The following is a 17,939-nucleotide window of genomic DNA, read 5'->3' as shown; positions in this document are numbered from 1 at the left end:
GGGCGCAGTAACGCAGCTCCCCCATCGCCCCCCCGTTCCCCGACACCCACTGCAGCTGCCCCAGGCCAAAACAGACACCTGGGAGCCTGGCGTTTAAGGTCCCGATTCAATGTGCTCATGGACAGACACTGCGGGAAGGAGAGACCGTACCTGTGCCGCCAACCCCCCCCCTCGCAGAGACAGCCAAAGGGGCCACCTCGGCTCTGCTCTGGTGCCCCTGGCTGCAGGTCAGACACGTGCACTGCCACGTAAAGGGCATCACCGACGGCAGGCGGTGGTCAGGGAGCTCCCAGGTCCGAGGGGAGCCTCAGGAAAGGCCCAGGTTGGGTTTCCCTGCAGGTCTCGGGGCCAGCAAGAGGGTTCCCAAGCAGGTAACGGTGAATTCAACCATTGAGATTGCCAGGGTGCTTAACCAGCCCTGCAGGACGTGACCCCTAACTAAAGCAGAGGAGAAAAGGTGAGGAGGGAAACTGAGGCACGGAGCAGCCCGAGCTTGGGCTGCAGAAAGCAGGCAGATGTGGAAGGACTCGGTGGGTGCTGCTGTAGCAGACACTGGTTGTGATGGTTCTCTTGAGCAACCGCATCCTTCTGCATCCAGCCCGGCTGGCGGCTTCATCCAGGAGCAGGGGTGATGAGGTGAGATGTCAACCGCAGAGCAGCCTTAAGGCAGAGTGAGGAGGAGGAGGAGGTGGAGTGCCAGGGCCACCCACACGCTGGTGGTGGTGCAGGAGGCAGCACTGGAGGAGTCACCTGGAGAGCACCGGGGGGCTGTGAGCTGCAAAGCCCTGGCAGGGGACCCCAAACCCCTCCTTATACAAGTTCCTGCCAGCCACCAACCCACTGGAGCCATGGGCCACCTCCAGCCTGGCAGGGACCCACTGTCCTCAGGGTTTGCAGCCCACCCACCTGAGTTCTGCCCTCTCTGCAGTACCTGTCCAGGAGCAGGGGTGCCTGTAGACCAGCGAGGCATTGTTGGAGGACACGGGGTTGCTGACCATGCAGGTGTAAGTATCTGGTGAGGAGCTGAGGGACACGTGCAGCTCAGAAGCACTGAGACGGTTCCACTGGATCTTGGAGTGGGAGATCCACTCATAGGTCACCCCTTCGAGCCCCACTGAGCACTCCAGGGTTGCTTCACACTGCTCCGGGTCACCCCTGATCACTTTGGCATTCACAGTGGGCTTTGGGACCAGCTCTGCAAGAGGCACCAGGATGTCACAGCCTCCCCCTTGTCCCATCATGGAATGCTGGGACAACCCTCCCATGTTCCCAGCTCACCGTACACTGTCAGGAGGATGCTCTGAATGAGCCCCTTGCCCGTCTCATCCTCCATGTACAGCTGGTACACGCTGCTGTCGTTCTTCTGCAAGCAGCTGATCTTCAGGGTGTTGTTGGAGAAGAGCTCCAGGCGCCCCCGGTAGCTGTTGTTGCGGTACCAGACCTCCCCGCTGCTGTCCCGGCTGGCCAGTTGCAAGGTGTTATTGCGGCGCCAGTGGACTTCATGGTAGGAGATTTTGCTTTGCAGGCTCGGACTGAGATATGCCACCCCGTGAACAGCCCCGACCACCTCTGATGGTGGCTTCTGGTGTGCCTGGGATGCTGGGAAAGTGGAGACCAGAGCTGCTTGGCCAGCTTGAACAAGGGGTGATGGGTTCAGACTTCAACAGGGGAAGTGCAGGTTGGAGATAAGGAAGAAGCTCTTCCCTGTGAGGGTGCTGAGGCGCTCTCACAGGGTGCCCAAAGAAGTGGTAAATGCCCCGTTTCTGGCAGTGTTCAAGGCCAGGTTGGACAGAGCCTTTGGCGACATGGTCTAGTGTGAGGCATCCGTGCACATGGCAGGGGCGTTGCAAATGGATGATGTTATTGTCCTTTCCAGCCCATATTCTATGCTTTTATGATTCTAAATTACAAATAACCCATTTGCTCACTGATTCATAGAATCATCATCGAATGGTTCTGGTTGGAAGAGACTTTCAAAGCTCATCCAGTCCCAGCCCCTGCCATGGGAAGGGACACCTTCCCCTAGACCAGGTTGCTCCAAGCCCCTGTGTCCAACCTGGCCTTGAACACTGCCAGGGATGGGGCAGCCACAGCTTCTCTGGGCACCCTGTGCAGTGTTCCACCATGCCTCTGTGCTCTCTCAGCCACGTTGCAGAGGCGGTTGGTTTCAGTATTTCCTCTTCCCCACACTACGTGACCGCAGTGAAGTTGTTTTTTCCGTCTGAGTTCATTTTTGTTGCCCCCCTCCCTGACTCCCAGCTCACCCAGAGCAGCTCCTCACCCCCAGCTCCATGGTAGTGATGCCGGGGATCCCATGGGAAGGGAGCCAGTGGGTCACACCATGGCACAGCACTGGGATGGGAGGAGCTGAGGTGGAGCGGGGTACAGGGAGGGTTTAGCCATGAATGCTTCCCCAAGGCCCCCACCCAACCCCAAAGCCATCTCCCCCCAGTGCAGCTCCCTCACCCCGGGGTACCCAGCACCGTACCTTGCGTGATGCAGAGGGAGAAGAGCAGCACCATTGTCAGCCCAGCCACCAATCTGCTCTCTGCATCCAAACCCAAACTCCAGCACGCAGCGGCTCCCCAAGGACCCCAGGAACCAGCCTGTGCCATGTGGCCACGGTCTCTACACCACTTCAAGGAGGGCTTTGCTCAAAAGGGGCAGGAGTAGGAACTTCGAAACCTTTTCTGCTTCTTCCTTCACTTCTCTCAACCAGTAAGCGTCAGCCCTGCAGAAGGGGGCAGAGCATCGGTTCCAAGCTTGTACCAGAGCTGCGTCCTCTTACTACAGGTCTTTCACCTCAAAAGAAGAGGATCTAACCAGCAAGATCATTGCAGGTACAGTAACAGTGTCCAGAACCTCCCAATGTTGCGGGGCAGAGCCTGCATCCCCACTGCTGCTGCTCCATTGCAGCATCATGGGGCTGGGACCCAGCGTGAAGCCCCACAGAGAGCTGGTGAGCACCAGTGCTCACAGCCACAATGCCCATCAGCATAGGAAAACCCCAGTACTCTGCCCTGCTTTGGGATCTACAGCGAGGAGGAGGATGGGGTGGTCCTTAAAACCTCATCAAGGAAAGGCCCAGTCCTTGTCCTCAGGGAAATGATCTGGACTTCAGTTTGTTCCTGTTCTCCCCATAGTAGGTGCTTGAAGATGGGAATAGATCCCCCAGTCCTGTCGGGCTCCCTCTGTTGGGGATGGAGCAGCTTCAGTGAAGAGCCGGGAATGGGGAAGACACCACTCACTTTTTCCACTGCTGGAAAAGGGGTAAGAGAAGCTCGTCTGGTTCTGTGGGCTCAGGGGATGAATTACTCAGCACCACCAGAGCTCAGCCCATGCAGCTTCAACAGGGAGAAGGGTTATTTCCTTTTGCTTTCTACAAGTTTCGTTGCTGTTTCCATTTAGACAGCAGCCAGCCTGCACCTCATATTGCTAAAAGCTTGGAGACATGCTCCAGCAATACAAGGCCTACTGAGGTTTGCATGCGGAGATGATCCATGGAGGTGTTCAGAGGCATCACCCTTCCCCTGGCGGCATTCAGCTGAATAGAGCTAAGACTTTCTCTCCTTACAAGCCACAACCTTTTCACTCCCTGGACTTAGAAAACCCCACAGAAAACTGCAGGCAAACTTCAGTTGTGATCAAGTGCCGAGGAATGAAGAAGTGAGTTGGGGAAGTTTGGCTTGTGACATGAAACATAAGCAGAGGAAGGGCAGGAAGCCTCAGCGCCACTGGAAGGGCTGTAGGGTGGGAACACTTGTATAGTGTCAGGAGTTGGGGCAGAGTCATTCAGTTGAAGAGAAATTAGAACAGAAATAGTGTGCATTCAGAGTCATGTCTTGGGTGTGAAGCTCCAAATATTAAAGAAGCTTCTATTTTTACATTAGCAGGTAAAAGGAGACAGACCAAAAGGGTTGCTTTGCCAGTGCCTCTTGGAATATCGAGACATCGTGGACAGCAGAGCTCCTGGATAACATAATCATTTGGAAAGTCACTGAACGCTTAGATTCAACAACCAGTTCACCATCAACAACCCCAACGTGCAAGAGCCCCAGAGGGCTGGAGCGTTTTGAAACGGGTTTGGGCTGCGTTTCAGTTCCTGCAGCGTTCAGGCAGAGGGCGCCTGCGGAGCGGAGCAGAGGCAGCGCCGCATCCTCCTGCGAGCTGAAAGCTGTGAGGACACCGGGACACGCAGAATCCATCCAGTTTTACTGGTCCAGCTGTTCTGGATGGAGGAACGGCGCCGAGATGCAGCAGAGCCCCAGGTTACATAGTGTTGGCTGGGTATGTGGTGTGGGGCTCATCCTCGGCGTCCCCAGGCACAGAAGCTGTGGGGGCATCTAACAGCAGCAGAAGCAAGACACATCTCTGTCTCCCTGCCTCAGTTTCTGTGCCACACAAGGAATAGTCCAGCTGCTTTTTGTCACAAAACGTCAGTAAAAGAAGGTGACAAACGGGGTCGGTTGTGAGCTGTAGCTGTGGTGGAGAGATCTGCTTGGCTGATGGAACATCAAACCACAGAAAGAGGGGAGCTCTAGATGAGATATTAGGAAGAAGTTCGTAGACTGGTTTGTGTTGGAAGGGAGCTTAAAGCTCATCTAAAGCCATGGGCAGGGACCCCTTCCACTAGAGCAGGATGCTCCAAGCCCCTGTGTCCAACCTGGCCTTGAACACTGCCAGGGATGGGGCAGCCACAGCTTCTCTGGGCCTTCTTCCCTGGCCCTGCTGCTCACAGGGGCTGGTGACGCTGGTGACGCAGCCCCCGCACACGGCCGGTTCCTGGGCTGCAAGTGCACAAAATGAGGTCACCCTTCTTTTCCCCAGGACCAGCTCTGCTTGAGTCATGTCCAAGCACCCGAAGGAGCCTCTGCTAATCGCCCTAAGAACAGCAGCCGGGATTAGGTGCTATTCCTAGAGGGACACAGCTAAAAGGGGCCGCAGGCAACGGAGCCAGCGCACCCTCGCTGGCACATCCCTATTTATAGACAACTGGATGAAGGAGTAAGTCCTGCCTTTCACTTCCAATTAACAACTCCCCTTTTCTTCATGGACTTCCATGTTCGTTGTCCTTTAAGCACTTTGATTATCAGCTGAAATCCCAGCTTACATTGCATTTTGCTGACCAGAATCCTCTGGCTCCTCTTTCTGCAGAGTGCTCAGAGGCCAGGAAGGTTTTTTTGCCTGTCCAAATCCAGTATGTGTGGTTTAGAGGAGTCAGGATTTCTGTAGGAAAACTCTTGATTCCAGGCATCAGATTTTACTTCTCTTCAAACTGACTGACCCCTCATTTAAGGAGGTAGTGGGGGGACTCACAGCCAGAGGTACTGATTTACATGCATAATAATTGAAAACTACGTTAAACCCCAGTATTTAATTGCATCCTATTGTTTAGATTGTAAATGATTTAGTGTCCGGAAAGTACCATTTCATTCTCTGTCTGTTTGCTTTGGAAATGCTTTTGTAACCATGTCAGTGATGTGGTTTTTTCAGCTAAATAAGCCCAGAGTGTTTTCTCCTCCTTAAATACATCTTTGTCCTTAAAGGAATACTGCCTTCCTGCAAACTTCCTACAAGGAGAAGCCTTTCCACCAAAGAAATACCTTGAATTTCCCCGTTACACCCCATCCATGTGTGTGTCGTGGGATCCAGGGACCAAATCAGCCAGTGACATGAGTGAGTCCAGCTCTGGAATGGGTTGAGAACGAACCATTTGCTCCTAGCAATGGACACCTTCAGGTCAGGACTGACAAAATCCCTTTCTGTTGTGTCAGGAAAAGGGCAGGAACATCTCTGAGTATAGAGGAGAGGGGAAAACCAGATCACTGCAGGCAGAAGGGAGCTGAAATCCATGCAGATGCTGACAAATAGAGGAGTTGCCTGGAAACAGTTGTGTCCTGTGATGAGTTTCCTCCTCTGATTTGCGTTAATTCAGAACCACTTCTTTACCTGTCCCTCTCCTGGGTGCAAGAACATTTCCAGCATCCCAGGCCCTGGGCTGGTTTCTTACAGTTTGGGAGAATCCTGACCCTTTCCCTGTGCCTCAGGTCTTACTCTAAAGCAACGCTGGTGGCTGAAACATCTTGTGCCACAGCATCCAGGGCTCCTGCTCTTGGCAAAGGAAGAAGGTTTGGATGAGTTTCCATCTTTGAAGCCAAAAATGAGTTTGTTTTCCTATTAGCTTAGCTTGTCAGCTGCCATTTAACCCTCTGCTTTTCTCCTTGGGCTACAGAAAGAACTCATCACACCACGAGTAAAAATGTCTGTTGTTCCTCCTTCATTATCTGTCATGAGTAAATCTAGGTACCTCCATTTAACTGCCTTGGGATCAATGTCTACATCTATTCAGCTGCCCTGCAGTAAGTCTGGTGGGCTCCTGCTGGAACACAAGCACACTTCAGTAGGTGCAATGCTTTACTTCACCTCATTCTTTTGTCATAATCTGATTGTGTTTCCCCTTTCAACAGTAACAAGGGGGAAAAAAAGGGGCGCATGAACAAGTAAAGGTGCTTCTGAGTCCAGAATCTTCTCCAGTTGTCTTATGGAAACTGTGTATGGATGTCAGTTATGTGTATGGGTATCTGTGCATGGATGTCAGTTATGTGCATGGGTGCTAGTTATGTATATGGATGTCATGTGTATGGATGTCAGTTATGTGCATGGATCCTAGTTATGTATATGGATGTCATGTGTATGGATGTAAGTTATGTGCATGGATCCTAGTTATGTATATGGATGTCATGTGTATGGATGTAAGTTACATGCATGGATGTCAGTTATGTGCATGGATATCTGTGTATGGATGTCAGTTATGTGTATGGGTATCTGTGCATGGATGCCAGTTATGTGCATGGATGTCAGTTATGTATATGGATGTCATGCATGGATGTCAGTTGTGTGCATTGGTGTCATTTATGTATATGGATGTCATGTATGGATGTCAGTTATGTGTATGGATGTCAGTTATGTGCATGGGTATCATTTATGTATATGGATATCATGTATGGATATCAATTATGCGTATGGATGTCAGTTATTTGCATGGGTGTCATTTATCTATATGGATGTCATGTGCATAGATGTCAGTTATGTGTGTGGATATCTATGTGTATGGATGTCAGTTATGTGTATGGATGCCAGTTATGTATATGCATGTCATATGTATGGATGTCAGTATGTGCATGGATGTCAAGTTATGTGCATGGGTATCTATGTGTATGGATGTCAGTTATGTCAATTGGCCACTCCATAAGGTTTTGGGCAAAAGTTGAGTGAGTTTTAAGGCAAGAAAAGCTCTTTCTTGCAGAGGCCTTTAAGTGTTGTCTTTGCAGATCAGTCCAGAGCTATCCCATCGAGCCCAAGTTAAGCCGAACAGACTTTGTGTCAGCAATCCCTGTGTTTCCTCGTGGAATCATGGAGGGTTTGGGTTGGGAAGGACCTAAAAGCTCATCTAAAGCCACAGGCAGGGACCCCTTTCGCTAGAGCAAGTTGCTCCAAGCCCCTGTGTCCAACCTGGCCTTGAGCACTGCCAGGGCATCATCCTACGTCCCTCTTCACCACTGAACTGGTTCAGCACCGCTGGCTCAGCCTCACCTCACTTCTTCAACGTCTCAGCACCGCTCACCATCTGCTGCTCTGCCTTTATCCCCCTCTCCTCCCATCCCTGATCCTCTTTGTGGCACTTCTTTATCCCAGCGTCCCCTAACAAATCCAGGCGAGTCACCGCACGCTTTAACCTCCATCACTGCAGCGACGTGAAGCGCCACAAGGGTGCCGCTGTGTCCCATTGCGGATGCCCCTGGAAGCGTTTCCAACCTGGTGGCTTCCATGGTTCCTCCTTTGCACAAACACTGCAGCCGGGAAAGGGAACAGAACCCCCCTGGGGGGGCCGGGCAGCACAAACTGTTCTTTCTTTGCTGGCCCTTTCTCGTCCCGGCCACCATAAACAATCCTTTTGTGTGCGATACAAACAAGGCTGGGCGCTGGCAGGGAACAAAGGCGCGATTCAGGCCGGGATCAGCTGAACCCTGCGCATGATGCTGCTGCTCCCGGACCCCCGGCGCGGCCGCTCCCACCCAGGGCTGCAGCAGGGAGATGGGGCAGAGCAGCAAATGGGGCCGCAGGGATGCGTGGTGGGGGGCTGGAGCATCTCCTATGGACAAGGAGCTGGGTCTGGTTCGTAGAAGAGCGAAGTGAGGAGGATCCCATCAATGCACATCAATAGCTCGAAGGTGGTGCCAGGAGGTTGGTGCCAGGCTCTGCCCAGTGGTGCCCAGGGACAGGACAAGGAGCAATGGCCAAGAACTGAACCACACCAAGTGTCAGCTCAACCCGAGGAAGAACTCAGGGCTGAGGGTGCAGAGCCCTGGCCCAGGCTGCCCAGGGGGTGCTGGGGGCTCCATCCCAAAGCCCCATGGGCACGCTCTGGGTGAACTGGGTGGTCTCCAGAGCACCCTTCCAGCCTGAACACTGGGGTTCAGTGACACCCCCGAGCCATGGAGCCCCACTGGGATCCATTGGGATCTCCCGGCACATCCCACAGGCACCACAAGGCTCCTTGCTCCAGGCACTGAGCGCCCTGGTTCTGCTCCACACTGGGGGCTCAAGCACAATGCTGGGAGTTCATGGACCACATTGGGGGGTTCATGGCTCACTTTGGGGTCTCAGAGCACAAAAAGGGGGATTCATGCCTCACACAGGGGACTCAGGCCCACCATCGGGAGGGTTCAGGTCCCCCACTGAGGGGTTCAGGCCCCACATTGGGGGGGTTCAGGCGCCACATTGGGGGGGTTCAAGCCCCACATTAGGAGGGTTCAGGCCCCACGCTGGTGGGGTTCAGGTTCCACACTGGGTGGTTCAAGACCCACATTGGGGGGTTCATGCCCCACATTGGGGGGGTTCAGGCCCCACATTGGGGAGGTTCAAGCCTCACATTGGGGGGGTTCAGGCCCCACATTGGGAGGGTTCAGGCCCCACGTTGGTGGGGTTCAGGTTCCACACTGGGTGGTTCAAGACCCACATTAGGAGGGTTCAGGCCCCACATTGGGGAGGTTCAAGCCCCACATTAGGAGGGTTCAGGGCCCACATTGGGAGGGTTCAGGCCCCATCGGGGCTAGGGCCGTTGCGCCGTTACGGCCCGGCCGCATGGGGGCGCTCTCCCTCTCCTTTCCAGCGCAGGCGCCGTGTCGCGGCCGGGTCCAGGGGGCGTGGCCGAAGCGCCGCACGCCATTGGCCACGCGCAGCCCAGAGGGGCGGGGCGGGGCGGCCGCGTGCGCCCGCCAAAGCGTTCCGGGCGGGAACGGGGGCGGTGCCGCGTGTCCCCCCCTCTCTTCACCCCCCCGGGCAGCGCGGCGGCGGCGACGGGGCCCGGAGCGCGCCCGCGCCATGGGGCCCAGCGCAGGTAACGCCGCGATCGCGCCCTGCGGCGGGGCCCGGGCCCTGTGGGCCCCGCGGGGCGGCTGCGCCCGCCCCTGCCCCAGAGGGGAGCGCGGGGCCGGGCCCCGCCGCTGAGGCGGGCAGCGGGGGGGGCGGGGGGGTCACCGGCCCGGGCACGGAGCGGGCGGGGGTGAACCGAGTCCTGGCTGTGCGGGCGGCGCCCGGCGGCAGCCGCGGGGGTCGCCGTCGGTGACCGGGAGTTCCGTGGGGCTGGGAGCGGGGCGAGCGGCGCGGCGCGGCGCTGGGGTGCGCGGAGGGGATGCGGCCGGTGCGAGCGGCCTCGGCCGGGCCCCGTCGGGCCCCACAACAACGGCTCCGGAGCTGCCCGGTGGGGATCGCGGGAGGAAAGGGGAGTTTCTGGGCCGGTAATGACGGGTTCGCCGCGGCCCCGGAGCACTTTCCCTGTGGGTGAGGAGCCCGGCGGTGACTCAGGGGCCGGGGCAGCTCCGCAGTGCCCTGCTGAAGGGGAACGGCTTTGCCCCGTCGTGGGAGTCGCTGACGCAGGGAGCGCGGTAACGGGAGCGGGCCGGGGCCTCCCGGGTCGCGTCCCCGGCTGTGCGCGGGTCAGGGTCGCCGTGCGCCGCGCGGGGGTGCGGGGATGCGTTTGCAGCGCACGAGGGGTTGAGGCTCCCGTTGCGGGGAGAGCCAAGGCGCCGCGGTCGGGTTGGAAGGGCTGAGCCTGGTTGGAGTTGTGTGATCGGTCATTGGCAGGGGCTGGGTTCGTCACGGAACCGCGGAATGGTTTGGGTTGAACGGGGATTAACGCTCCTCTGAAGCCACGGGCAGGGACCACTTCCAGGATGCTCCAAGCCCCTGTGTCCAACCTGGCCTTGAGCAGTGCCAGGGATGGGGCAGCCACAGCTTCTCTGGGCACCCTGTGCCAGCGCCTCAGCACCTCAGTCTCCCCTCAGGCAGGTTAAAGCCATTCCCCTTGTCCTGCGCCTCCATCCCTTGTCCCAAGCCCCTCTCCAGGTTTCCTGCAGCCCCTTTAGGCACTGGAGCTGCTCTAAGCCCTTGCCTTCGTGCAGCAGAGGGGAGCATCCCCTCCATGTCCTGCTCATGCTCTGGGGGTGCAGCCCAGGACACAGGATCCCTGTCAGGGTTTGAGCCATTGTTCTGCCTTCGGGATGGATCAGAAAGCTGCTTTGTAGTTTACCCTGAAAAGCACAAAAAGAGGAATTGCATAAAAGTGATGGTGATGATGATCTGGGAAGAGCCTTGGACGTGGTGAAGCTGCTGTGTTTGTGTTGGAGGGTTTGCTATGGCTTGGAGGCTGCCGCCGTGTTCATCATCCCAAGGTTTAGGCTGATCTGGGTGTTGGAAGGAGCAGGGTTGTATTTGGAGCAAAGGGAAGCAGGTGATTGCGGCTCTGCAATAGGGTCAAGTTTTATTTAGCAGCAGTTAAACACAGGAAAACCATCCCGGTTTTATAAACTTCCACTGTGCCTCTTGCTTAACCGTTCCTTCGCTCGAGCTCTGCCTCTTGAGCAACAGCGTGTGTTTAAATCCACCTCTTTGCTGCTGGAAAACCTCCTTTCACTGGGATGGCACCACTGTCCCGAAGCAGCCCAGGGCACACTGAAAGGCTTCAGAGCTCAGCTTTGAGGCTGGCGCTTCCCAAGGTGGTCAAAGAGCGGCTTGTGGCAAGCAGGAGATGCTGGAGCCTGACCATGGGCTGCGAATATCCCTCCTTTAGTGGGCTGGATTCCTCTTTGCAGGGCGAGTAAAGACACAGGGGTCAGGTGAAGTCGTGTAGCTGGAAAAGCTGAGCCTGATGGCTGGAATTGTCTGCAACAGGTCATGCACAATGGCTGGGTTTTTCCCCATGGAGCCGTGGAATGGTGTGGGTTGCAAGGGGCCCTAAAGCTCATCCAAAGCCGTGGGCAGGGGCACCTTCCCCTGGAGCAGGATGCTCCAAGCCCATCCAGCCTGGCCTTGAGCGCTGCCAGGGATGGGGCAGCCACAGCTTCCCTGTGTCCACCACCCTCACAGGGAAGAACTCCCTCAGCTCGGACTCTCTTTTCCTCATGTCCAGTGACCGTTGCCCTGGATGAAGCTGAGCTGCTCGCTCCGTGCGCACCTCACACAGCACCTAAGTCAGAGCCCAGCGCCTGTGAGGAAGGTATTAGGTCAGGTCAGGCTCCGCGCTAATCCTGGCTCTGTTTTGGCTCTTCTCGCCTGCATTAGGTAACCTGCAGTGTCAGGTCAGGGATGCTGGATGGAGGCAGCATTCTGGGGAGGAGGAGGAGGAAGCAAGGAACCTCCCTTGGGGACCTTCAGGTCCGGCTGGGTTGGAGCCCCATCAGGTTTGCTTGGAACTGTTGTGATGAGGCTGGGGAAGTGAAGGGCTTGGTGATGGCACCTCTGGCTTGCACCACAGGGCAGGGTTTGGTGCACGTCTGGAGGGGATCAATCCCCTCAATCCCACCCTCTGTGGCGGTGGGCAGCGCGGCTGACTCCGGTTCCCGGGTGGATGTGTGGTGCTGGAGTTCAGTGGGTCACATCCTGCTGCGTTGTGGCGGGGGCTGCCTCCAAGTGGAGCTTTGCAAAGCAAAGAGGGGGATACAGGGCAGCAAAAGCTCTGGCAGGAGCAGATCTCTGGATCTTGGCACCTCGGTTCCCATCTGAAGGTGCCCGTTGGAGGGTCCCTCTCGGAGGCCCCCCAGCTCCTTTCTGCCCCTGGAGCTGGTGGAGGTGCCCGGCCAAGGTCGTGCCTTGACTTTGTGCTGCTGGATGGAGCCTGGAGCCTGGCTCAGGTCCTGCCCTCCTCAGCAGCCACACGGAGAATCCCGGGAAGAGCCGGTGCAGTTCCATGCTCCTAAAATCCTTCTGGAAATACCTCTTTAAGCGTAGCAAAGGGCACTGGATACAGGGATCCCACATCACGTTTCATGCTGAGTTATGACTTTAACCTTGTTGTGTTCTCCACATAATTCCCTTGGTTTAGTATTCCAATGAAAGCCCCTCAGAGTGATGATCCTGGAGCTGACATCCGTCATTCCTGCGCTGTGGCTTGGGTTTGTTTCCAGGGATATGCTTGTTTAGGTAAATGTGTTGGGTGACTTCCCCTTCCTCATCCCCCGGGAGACACAAGGGATGAAGCTGAGCACATTTCATTACTGGACCTTGCTTCCTCTTCACCTCCTCCCTCCCTCTTCATTTGCCTGATGGAACTGGGGCAGGGAGGTTTCTGCAGCAACCCCGGAGGACGCGGATGCTCTGAGGCTCTGCTTCTGCTGAGCTCTTACCAAACCCCTCAGGTCTGACCCTGGTGTTGGGTTATCCTGTGGAGAGGAGCGAGGGAGGGAGGGAGGTTCGCGTGGCTTTGGTGTGTTCTTTCTGCCTTCAATCATGGAATGGTTCAGGTTGGAAGGGAGCTTAAAGCTCAGCACCCTCACAGGGAAGAGCTTCTGCCTCAGAGCTCATCTCAGTCTCCCCTTGGGCAGGTTAAAGCCATTCCCCTTGGCCTGCTCCTGCATCCCTTGTCCCAGGCCCCTCTCCAGGTTTCCTGCAGCCCCTTTAGGAGCTGCTCTCAGGTGTCCCCTTCCCGCAGCAGAGGGGCAGGACCCCCCTGAGCTGCTGCTCACGCTCTGGGGGTGCTCCCAGCAGGGGGGATTCTGGGCTCAGGCACACGCTGAAGCCAAGTACTGGGGAGCCCAAGTCCTTCTCCTCACTTCCTCCAGCCTCCACCCATCCTGTGCTCGTGTTTTAGGTGTGCTTTTGGCCTCAAGTGTTCCCATTTCTGTTACTCAGGTTTTTCCGTGAAGGGATTAAACCCGGCCTCTTCCTCACTGCCCCTTCCCAAAGGCAGAGCCGGCCGGGTTGCATCGCCGGTGCTTTCCTGCCCGGGTGGCTGCAGGTCTGTGTTGATGGAGGATCCCTGCGGTGCTCCGGGATGCAGGGCTTTCACTCTCTGCTCCATGGGTGTGGTGACCAAGCAAGAAGCACTGTTTGTGTAAGGCTCAGCCTTATTATAGTTGAGAGCAAGGTGTGACTCACGGCTCGGGTAACCTCCCCTCTGCCTCCTCCATGGGAAACATCGTGGTGCTCCGGCCCTGCGAGCTGGGGGGAAGCTGTTATAGACCCATGGATGGGTTTGGGTGGGAAGGGGGCTTAAAGCTCATCTAAAGCCCGGGGCAGGGGCACCTTCCACTGGAGCAGGGTGCTCCAAGCCTCACTGAACGCTGCCAGGGATGGGGCAGCCACAGCTTCCCTGTGCCAGCACCTCAGCACCATTGGGTAACACAGGCTCAGAGCTGGAACTTTATGAACAAATCAGTGCCCACCTTGAGGTGTTTCTAACAAAGGTGAAGCCGTGGGGTGTTGGTTAAGTCCACAGCAGCGAGGAGAGGAGAGGCGGAAGGGCTCATGAGCTGCTTCCTCTCTTGCCACGCATGGAGGTGCCAGGAGGGAGCAGCGCGATGCCCCCTGGCCCCCCAGGTGTTGCTCAGAGCTTCCAGCAAATGGTTTCAGGCTGATTCACTGGGGTTTGGGTTTTGTGTTGTCCTGTCCAGAGAGGAGGAGCGAGTTCATCGCTGCTGGAAGCACTTCACCCCGTTCTGCTGTCATGCCCCAACACGCTGCCATACCTGGTCCTCCTGAGCTGGAAGGAACCAGCCCCAGCAGTGGCTAACGAAGGAGATGCTTCCACCATGAGAAAGCCTTTGCAGGCAGTGCAGGGTTTCGTACCAGAAAGCTCACCCTGAGAGATGCTGGTGCTGCCTCAACAAGTCCCCAAGCTCGCCTCAGGAACCAGGGGTCAAGCCCAGAACCAGGCTCTTGGAGGTGCCGTGAGGGTGTGGGGATCTCAGACTAAAACCGGGGCAGACGGAGGTGTCCTTCACCCTGGGCATCCTCTTCGTGCTCACTCGAGGAGCTGAACACAGCAACTGCATGAGGAAAGTTTAGTTTCAGCCCAAGGGAACCGCTTTCTTTGGTATCAGAAGCCCTTGTGCAGCCTCGCTTGGTCTTAAACTCTGGCTTTTAAGTCAGTGTTGTACAGGACACCAGCAACGAGAGGACTTTCGTCATCAAGTGCATGTAAATACTCCCCTTGCACCACGTGTGTTCTATGGGCTTCCTGCTGCTTCTGCCAGCTGGACAGACTGAGAGCTGGGCTGGGTCAGCCTGGGGAAGAGAAGGCTCCTGAAGGGGAGACCTCAGAGCAGCTCCAGTGCCTGAAGGGGCTGCAGGAAACCTGGAGAGGGGCTTGGGACAAGGGATGGAGGGGCAGGCCAAGGGGAACGGCTTTAACCTGCCAGGGTTTTGCTGCCAAGGACTCATCCATCCCCTGCCTCCTGCAACTCCTTCCAGTGTCTCATTAGGGTGAGGCTTAAGGAAGCTTTTGACAGCATTTTACAAGCATTAACTAAGGAAATGTTGTGACATCCCTGTGGGGTTGGGGGTTTTACCTTACCCATTTCCATCCATACAGGCACCAGAATGGTGCTGCTTTTGCAGTGAGGTTTCTGATGATGCCCAGTCCTTGAGGGCAACCCGTGACTGACATTCCAGCAGCCTGCTCGGCAAATATCGCCGTTCCCAGAGGTTTGGGAGTGTCGACGTTATCCCGTGCCTGCGGGACACAACAATGGAAGTGTGAGATGATGTAAAGAGGCTTTTGGGGATTGGACCATCCTGAAAGCTGAGCAGCTTTTAGGCCAGCTGAGGCTGTGGATGTGGTGAAGGTGCTGCTGGTGGCCTGCTCATGGTGACCCCTGGAGCTTGTGTTTAACAAGGGTGTTTCTAGAGGAGGAGAAGCTGCAATAGGGGGAAGGTGGGTTCCACGCTGAGCTTTTACCTCATTTCTTACCTTTATGGCACTTGGTGGCAGATTGGAGTCGTGTTCAAGGCCAGGTTGGAATGGGCTTGGAGCAACCTGCTCCAGGGCAGGGGTTTGGAACTGGAGGAGCTTTAATGTCCCTTCCAACACAAACCATCCCATAACTGTGACATGAAAGGAGTGCGGGTGCTGGCGCTTGGGACAAGGGAGAGGAAAGGTCAGCCCTGCAAAACCCTGCTCCATGTGGATGGTGACACAGCAGATCCCGGAGGGGAGCTGAAAGATGCCAGTGTTCCCCTGCACCGCGGGGGTTGCTTTCACCGGGAGCACCGGCAGCGGCTCAGCCCTGTGTCTCACCCGCATAGCTCAGCCCTTGCATCACGGCAGAGGCGTTGCTGGGCTCGGAGATTCCTGAGGGCCGAGGACATTGGGGTTCCTGCAGCCAGGAGTCACGCTCGGTTCCAAGCAGCCTGGACACTGCTGTCAGCTCCAGGGCTTGGGTAGTGCCTGCCCGTGGACGCCTCCGAGCTGCCGGTGCTGCCGACACCAGGAGCAGGTTTGTTTGCTCTTGAGCTTCTCCTCTTGGTAGGACAAGGGGCGATGGGTTCAGACCAGGATAGGGGAGGTTTGGGTTGGAGGTAAGGAAGAAGTGAAGGTGATGAGGAACTGGAGTGGGTTTAATGGAGAAGCTGTGGCTGCCCCATCCCTGTTCGAGGTTGGATGGGGCTTGGAGCAAGCTGCTCCAGTGGAAGGTGTCCCTGCCTGTGCCTTCAGGTGAGCTTTAAGGTCCCTTCCATGCTGGAGCAAACCCCATCAGCTCATAAACTCCTGCAGCTCCAAAGGTTTTCCCCCGCATCGCTGGGATGCAAGTCTTTGGTGAACTGGATGCTCTGCAGTTCCTGGTGGAGGGCATCTCCTTGCAGGAGGCTGCGATGAGATGGATCATCCTTATCTGGGGTGGTTCATCCACCATCCCTGCGTTCAGCCTCCCACCAGCACAGGGCCTCCACAATGAGATCTGAGGGATCCACGGGAAGGAAGACGTGGAGAAAAGGAAAGGAGATCAGGAAGAGCACAACTCCATGGGGAGCTACCTGGGACCTGAGTTACCATGCCAAGAGCATGAGGATTACAGCCAAGGACCTGAAGCCTGAAGCCTTTATTCTGCAGTGACCAATCCAATGGATTATTCCCCTGAAATCAGGGGATTTCCCAGGTTATAAAGTGGAGCTGAATGGGAGGGAGAGGGAAGGAATGTACTGCATCCCTCTGTGTCATGTCTCCGGTTTGGTTGCAGGGAGATGGCTGAAATGGGATAACTTCTGTCCATTGGGAAGCTGGTGATGGGGCCGGGAGTACATTTTGTGTCATCCCCCTTCCCCAAACATGCAGCATTCCATGTAAACAGCCGCTGCCGCTCCACGGTGTCCGTGCCAAAGAGTTTTAGTGCCGGGGTGGGATAACAATGTGCAATTGTGTGATTCCCACCAGCAGGGTTGCTCAAATAGCAATCTCTTCCCAGACACTGCTGGGAAGGAGGCACCCACTTCCCCACAGTGCTCCTGTGGTCCTCAATGGAATTCTGGGGATGTTCATGGATGTGAGGCCAGGTGTAAAAGCTCCCGATTCCCAGCACAGAGCCACATTCCCAGCTTTCAGTGTGGGATATTGCACCCATTGAGGTGCTGGAGAAGGGCACTGGAGCTGGAGCAGGGCCTGGAGCACAAGTGATGGGGAACAGCTGAGGGACCTGGGGGGTTCTGATGGCTCAGGGGGGACCTGATTGCTCCCTACAAGTGCCTGACAGGAGGATGGAGGCAGGATGGGCTGGCTCTGCTCCCAAGGTACAAGGGATGGGACAAGAGGAACCGGCCTCAAGCTGCACCAGGGCAGGTTTAGATGGGGCTGAGGAACAATTCCCACCCCAAAGGGAACTTGGAAGGAGATTGGGGGTGTGTGTTCAAGGCCAGGTTGGACACAGGGGCTTGGAGCATCCTGCTCCAGTGGAAGGGGTCCCTGCCCATGGCACGAGTTGGAGCTGGAGGAGCTTTAAGGTCCCTTCAACCCAAGCCATTCCAGGATTGTGCTGCAGCGAGCTTCCAGTCAGGAACTGTTCTCTGTTTCTGTACCTCTTGCTGGTGGTTAGAGGATACAAACGTGCGGCTTCCAGTTAGGGCTGTTCCTATGGTGGTGATGGGGCGAGAGCAGGAATTCCCTGCCCGGTTCTGCTGTCTGAAAAGTCCTGGGTTCAGGCTCTAACAGTGCTGAAGAATGGCATTTAACCAACAAAGCCAGGAAATTCCAGATTAAAGCGTGGCTGTTTGACTTGCTTGGGCTCTGGGAGTTGTGCCGTTAGGGAGCTTTGCCCGTCTTTAGGAATAATCCTGAAAAGAGGCATTTTGTGGCACCCGGAGCTTTGCCCATCAGGAATAACCCTGGAAAGAAACTTTTAACGCCAGGACTCCAGGAAAACAAAGGGGTTTCTTCCTCTTCCACCCAGCAGCACCGGTTCCTCTCCCACCCTCAGCAGGGCACCGCCTCCCTCAACCCCTTCCTTCAGCTGGGGATGAGTTGTTTTTCCAGCAGCTTTTGGTTCCTTGAGAGTGGAGTTTTGATCCTAGCCCTTGATGTGCAGTAAACCCAAGCTCCCGGCGAGCTCCTTGCCCGGTCCCTGCCCGGTCCCTGCTCTGGCTGTGCCTCGAGGAATGCAGAAAATCAGGAT

The 17,939-nt window shown here is 56.2% G+C and overlaps 3 protein-coding genes and 1 long non-coding RNA gene across 15 annotated transcripts in view; 2 read left to right on the top strand and 2 right to left on the bottom strand.

The window, feature by feature from the left end:
- RBM8A (RNA binding motif protein 8A) overlaps window positions 1-17,939 on the bottom strand; it is a 130,297-nt gene that overhangs the window by 24,817 nt on the left and 87,541 nt on the right. The window lies entirely within an intron of this gene.
- On the bottom strand, window positions 93-2,677 carry LOC136004070 (CD48 antigen-like). 2 transcript variants are annotated; one of them, XM_065660193.1, is made up of 4 exons: window positions 2,489-2,676; window positions 1,279-1,599; window positions 932-1,195; window positions 93-750 (listed from the first exon to the last, which is right to left on the bottom strand). In XM_065660193.1, exons 1-4 carry the CDS (start codon window positions 2,613-2,615, stop codon window positions 662-664), a joined length of 801 nt encoding a protein of 266 aa, XP_065516265.1. In that variant the 5' UTR covers window positions 2,616-2,676; the 3' UTR covers window positions 93-661. The 2 variants fall into 2 exon arrangements, with proteins under 2 accessions (XP_065516265.1, XP_065516266.1); XM_065660194.1 differs by having other exon boundaries at window positions 666-750; window positions 907-1,195; window positions 2,489-2,677.
- LOC136004072 (uncharacterized) lies at window positions 1,764-6,515 on the top strand. 7 transcript variants are annotated; one of them, XR_010608222.1, is made up of 5 exons: window positions 1,764-2,840; window positions 3,144-3,270; window positions 3,409-3,666; window positions 3,891-4,268; window positions 4,828-6,515. It is a non-coding gene; the product is annotated as an uncharacterized LOC136004072 (long non-coding RNA). The 7 variants fall into 7 exon arrangements; XR_010608219.1 differs by having other exon boundaries at window positions 3,891-5,004; window positions 5,155-6,515; XR_010608221.1 differs by having other exon boundaries at window positions 3,891-5,324; window positions 5,547-6,515.
- OTUD7B (OTU deubiquitinase 7B) overlaps window positions 9,294-17,939 on the top strand; it is a 31,012-nt gene continuing 22,366 nt past the window's right edge. The window contains exon 1 of one of the 4 annotated variants that reach the window (XM_065660219.1): window positions 9,294-9,400. The gene's annotated coding sequence lies outside the window, so the exon portion shown is untranslated. Of the gene's footprint in view, window positions 9,401-9,813; window positions 12,481-12,762; window positions 13,391-14,668; window positions 15,774-17,939 lie in introns of those variants that run through there. The other 3 variants (XM_065660220.1, XM_065660221.1, XM_065660222.1) reach the window with 3 other exon arrangements.

This window comes from Lathamus discolor, chromosome 24 (assembly GCF_037157495.1).
Source record: "Lathamus discolor isolate bLatDis1 chromosome 24, bLatDis1.hap1, whole genome shotgun sequence".
Classification (NCBI taxonomy): Eukaryota; Metazoa; Chordata; class Aves; order Psittaciformes; family Psittacidae; genus Lathamus; species Lathamus discolor.
Note: the sequence above shows the minus strand (reverse complement) of the source record. Positions and strands in the feature narration are given on the sequence as shown.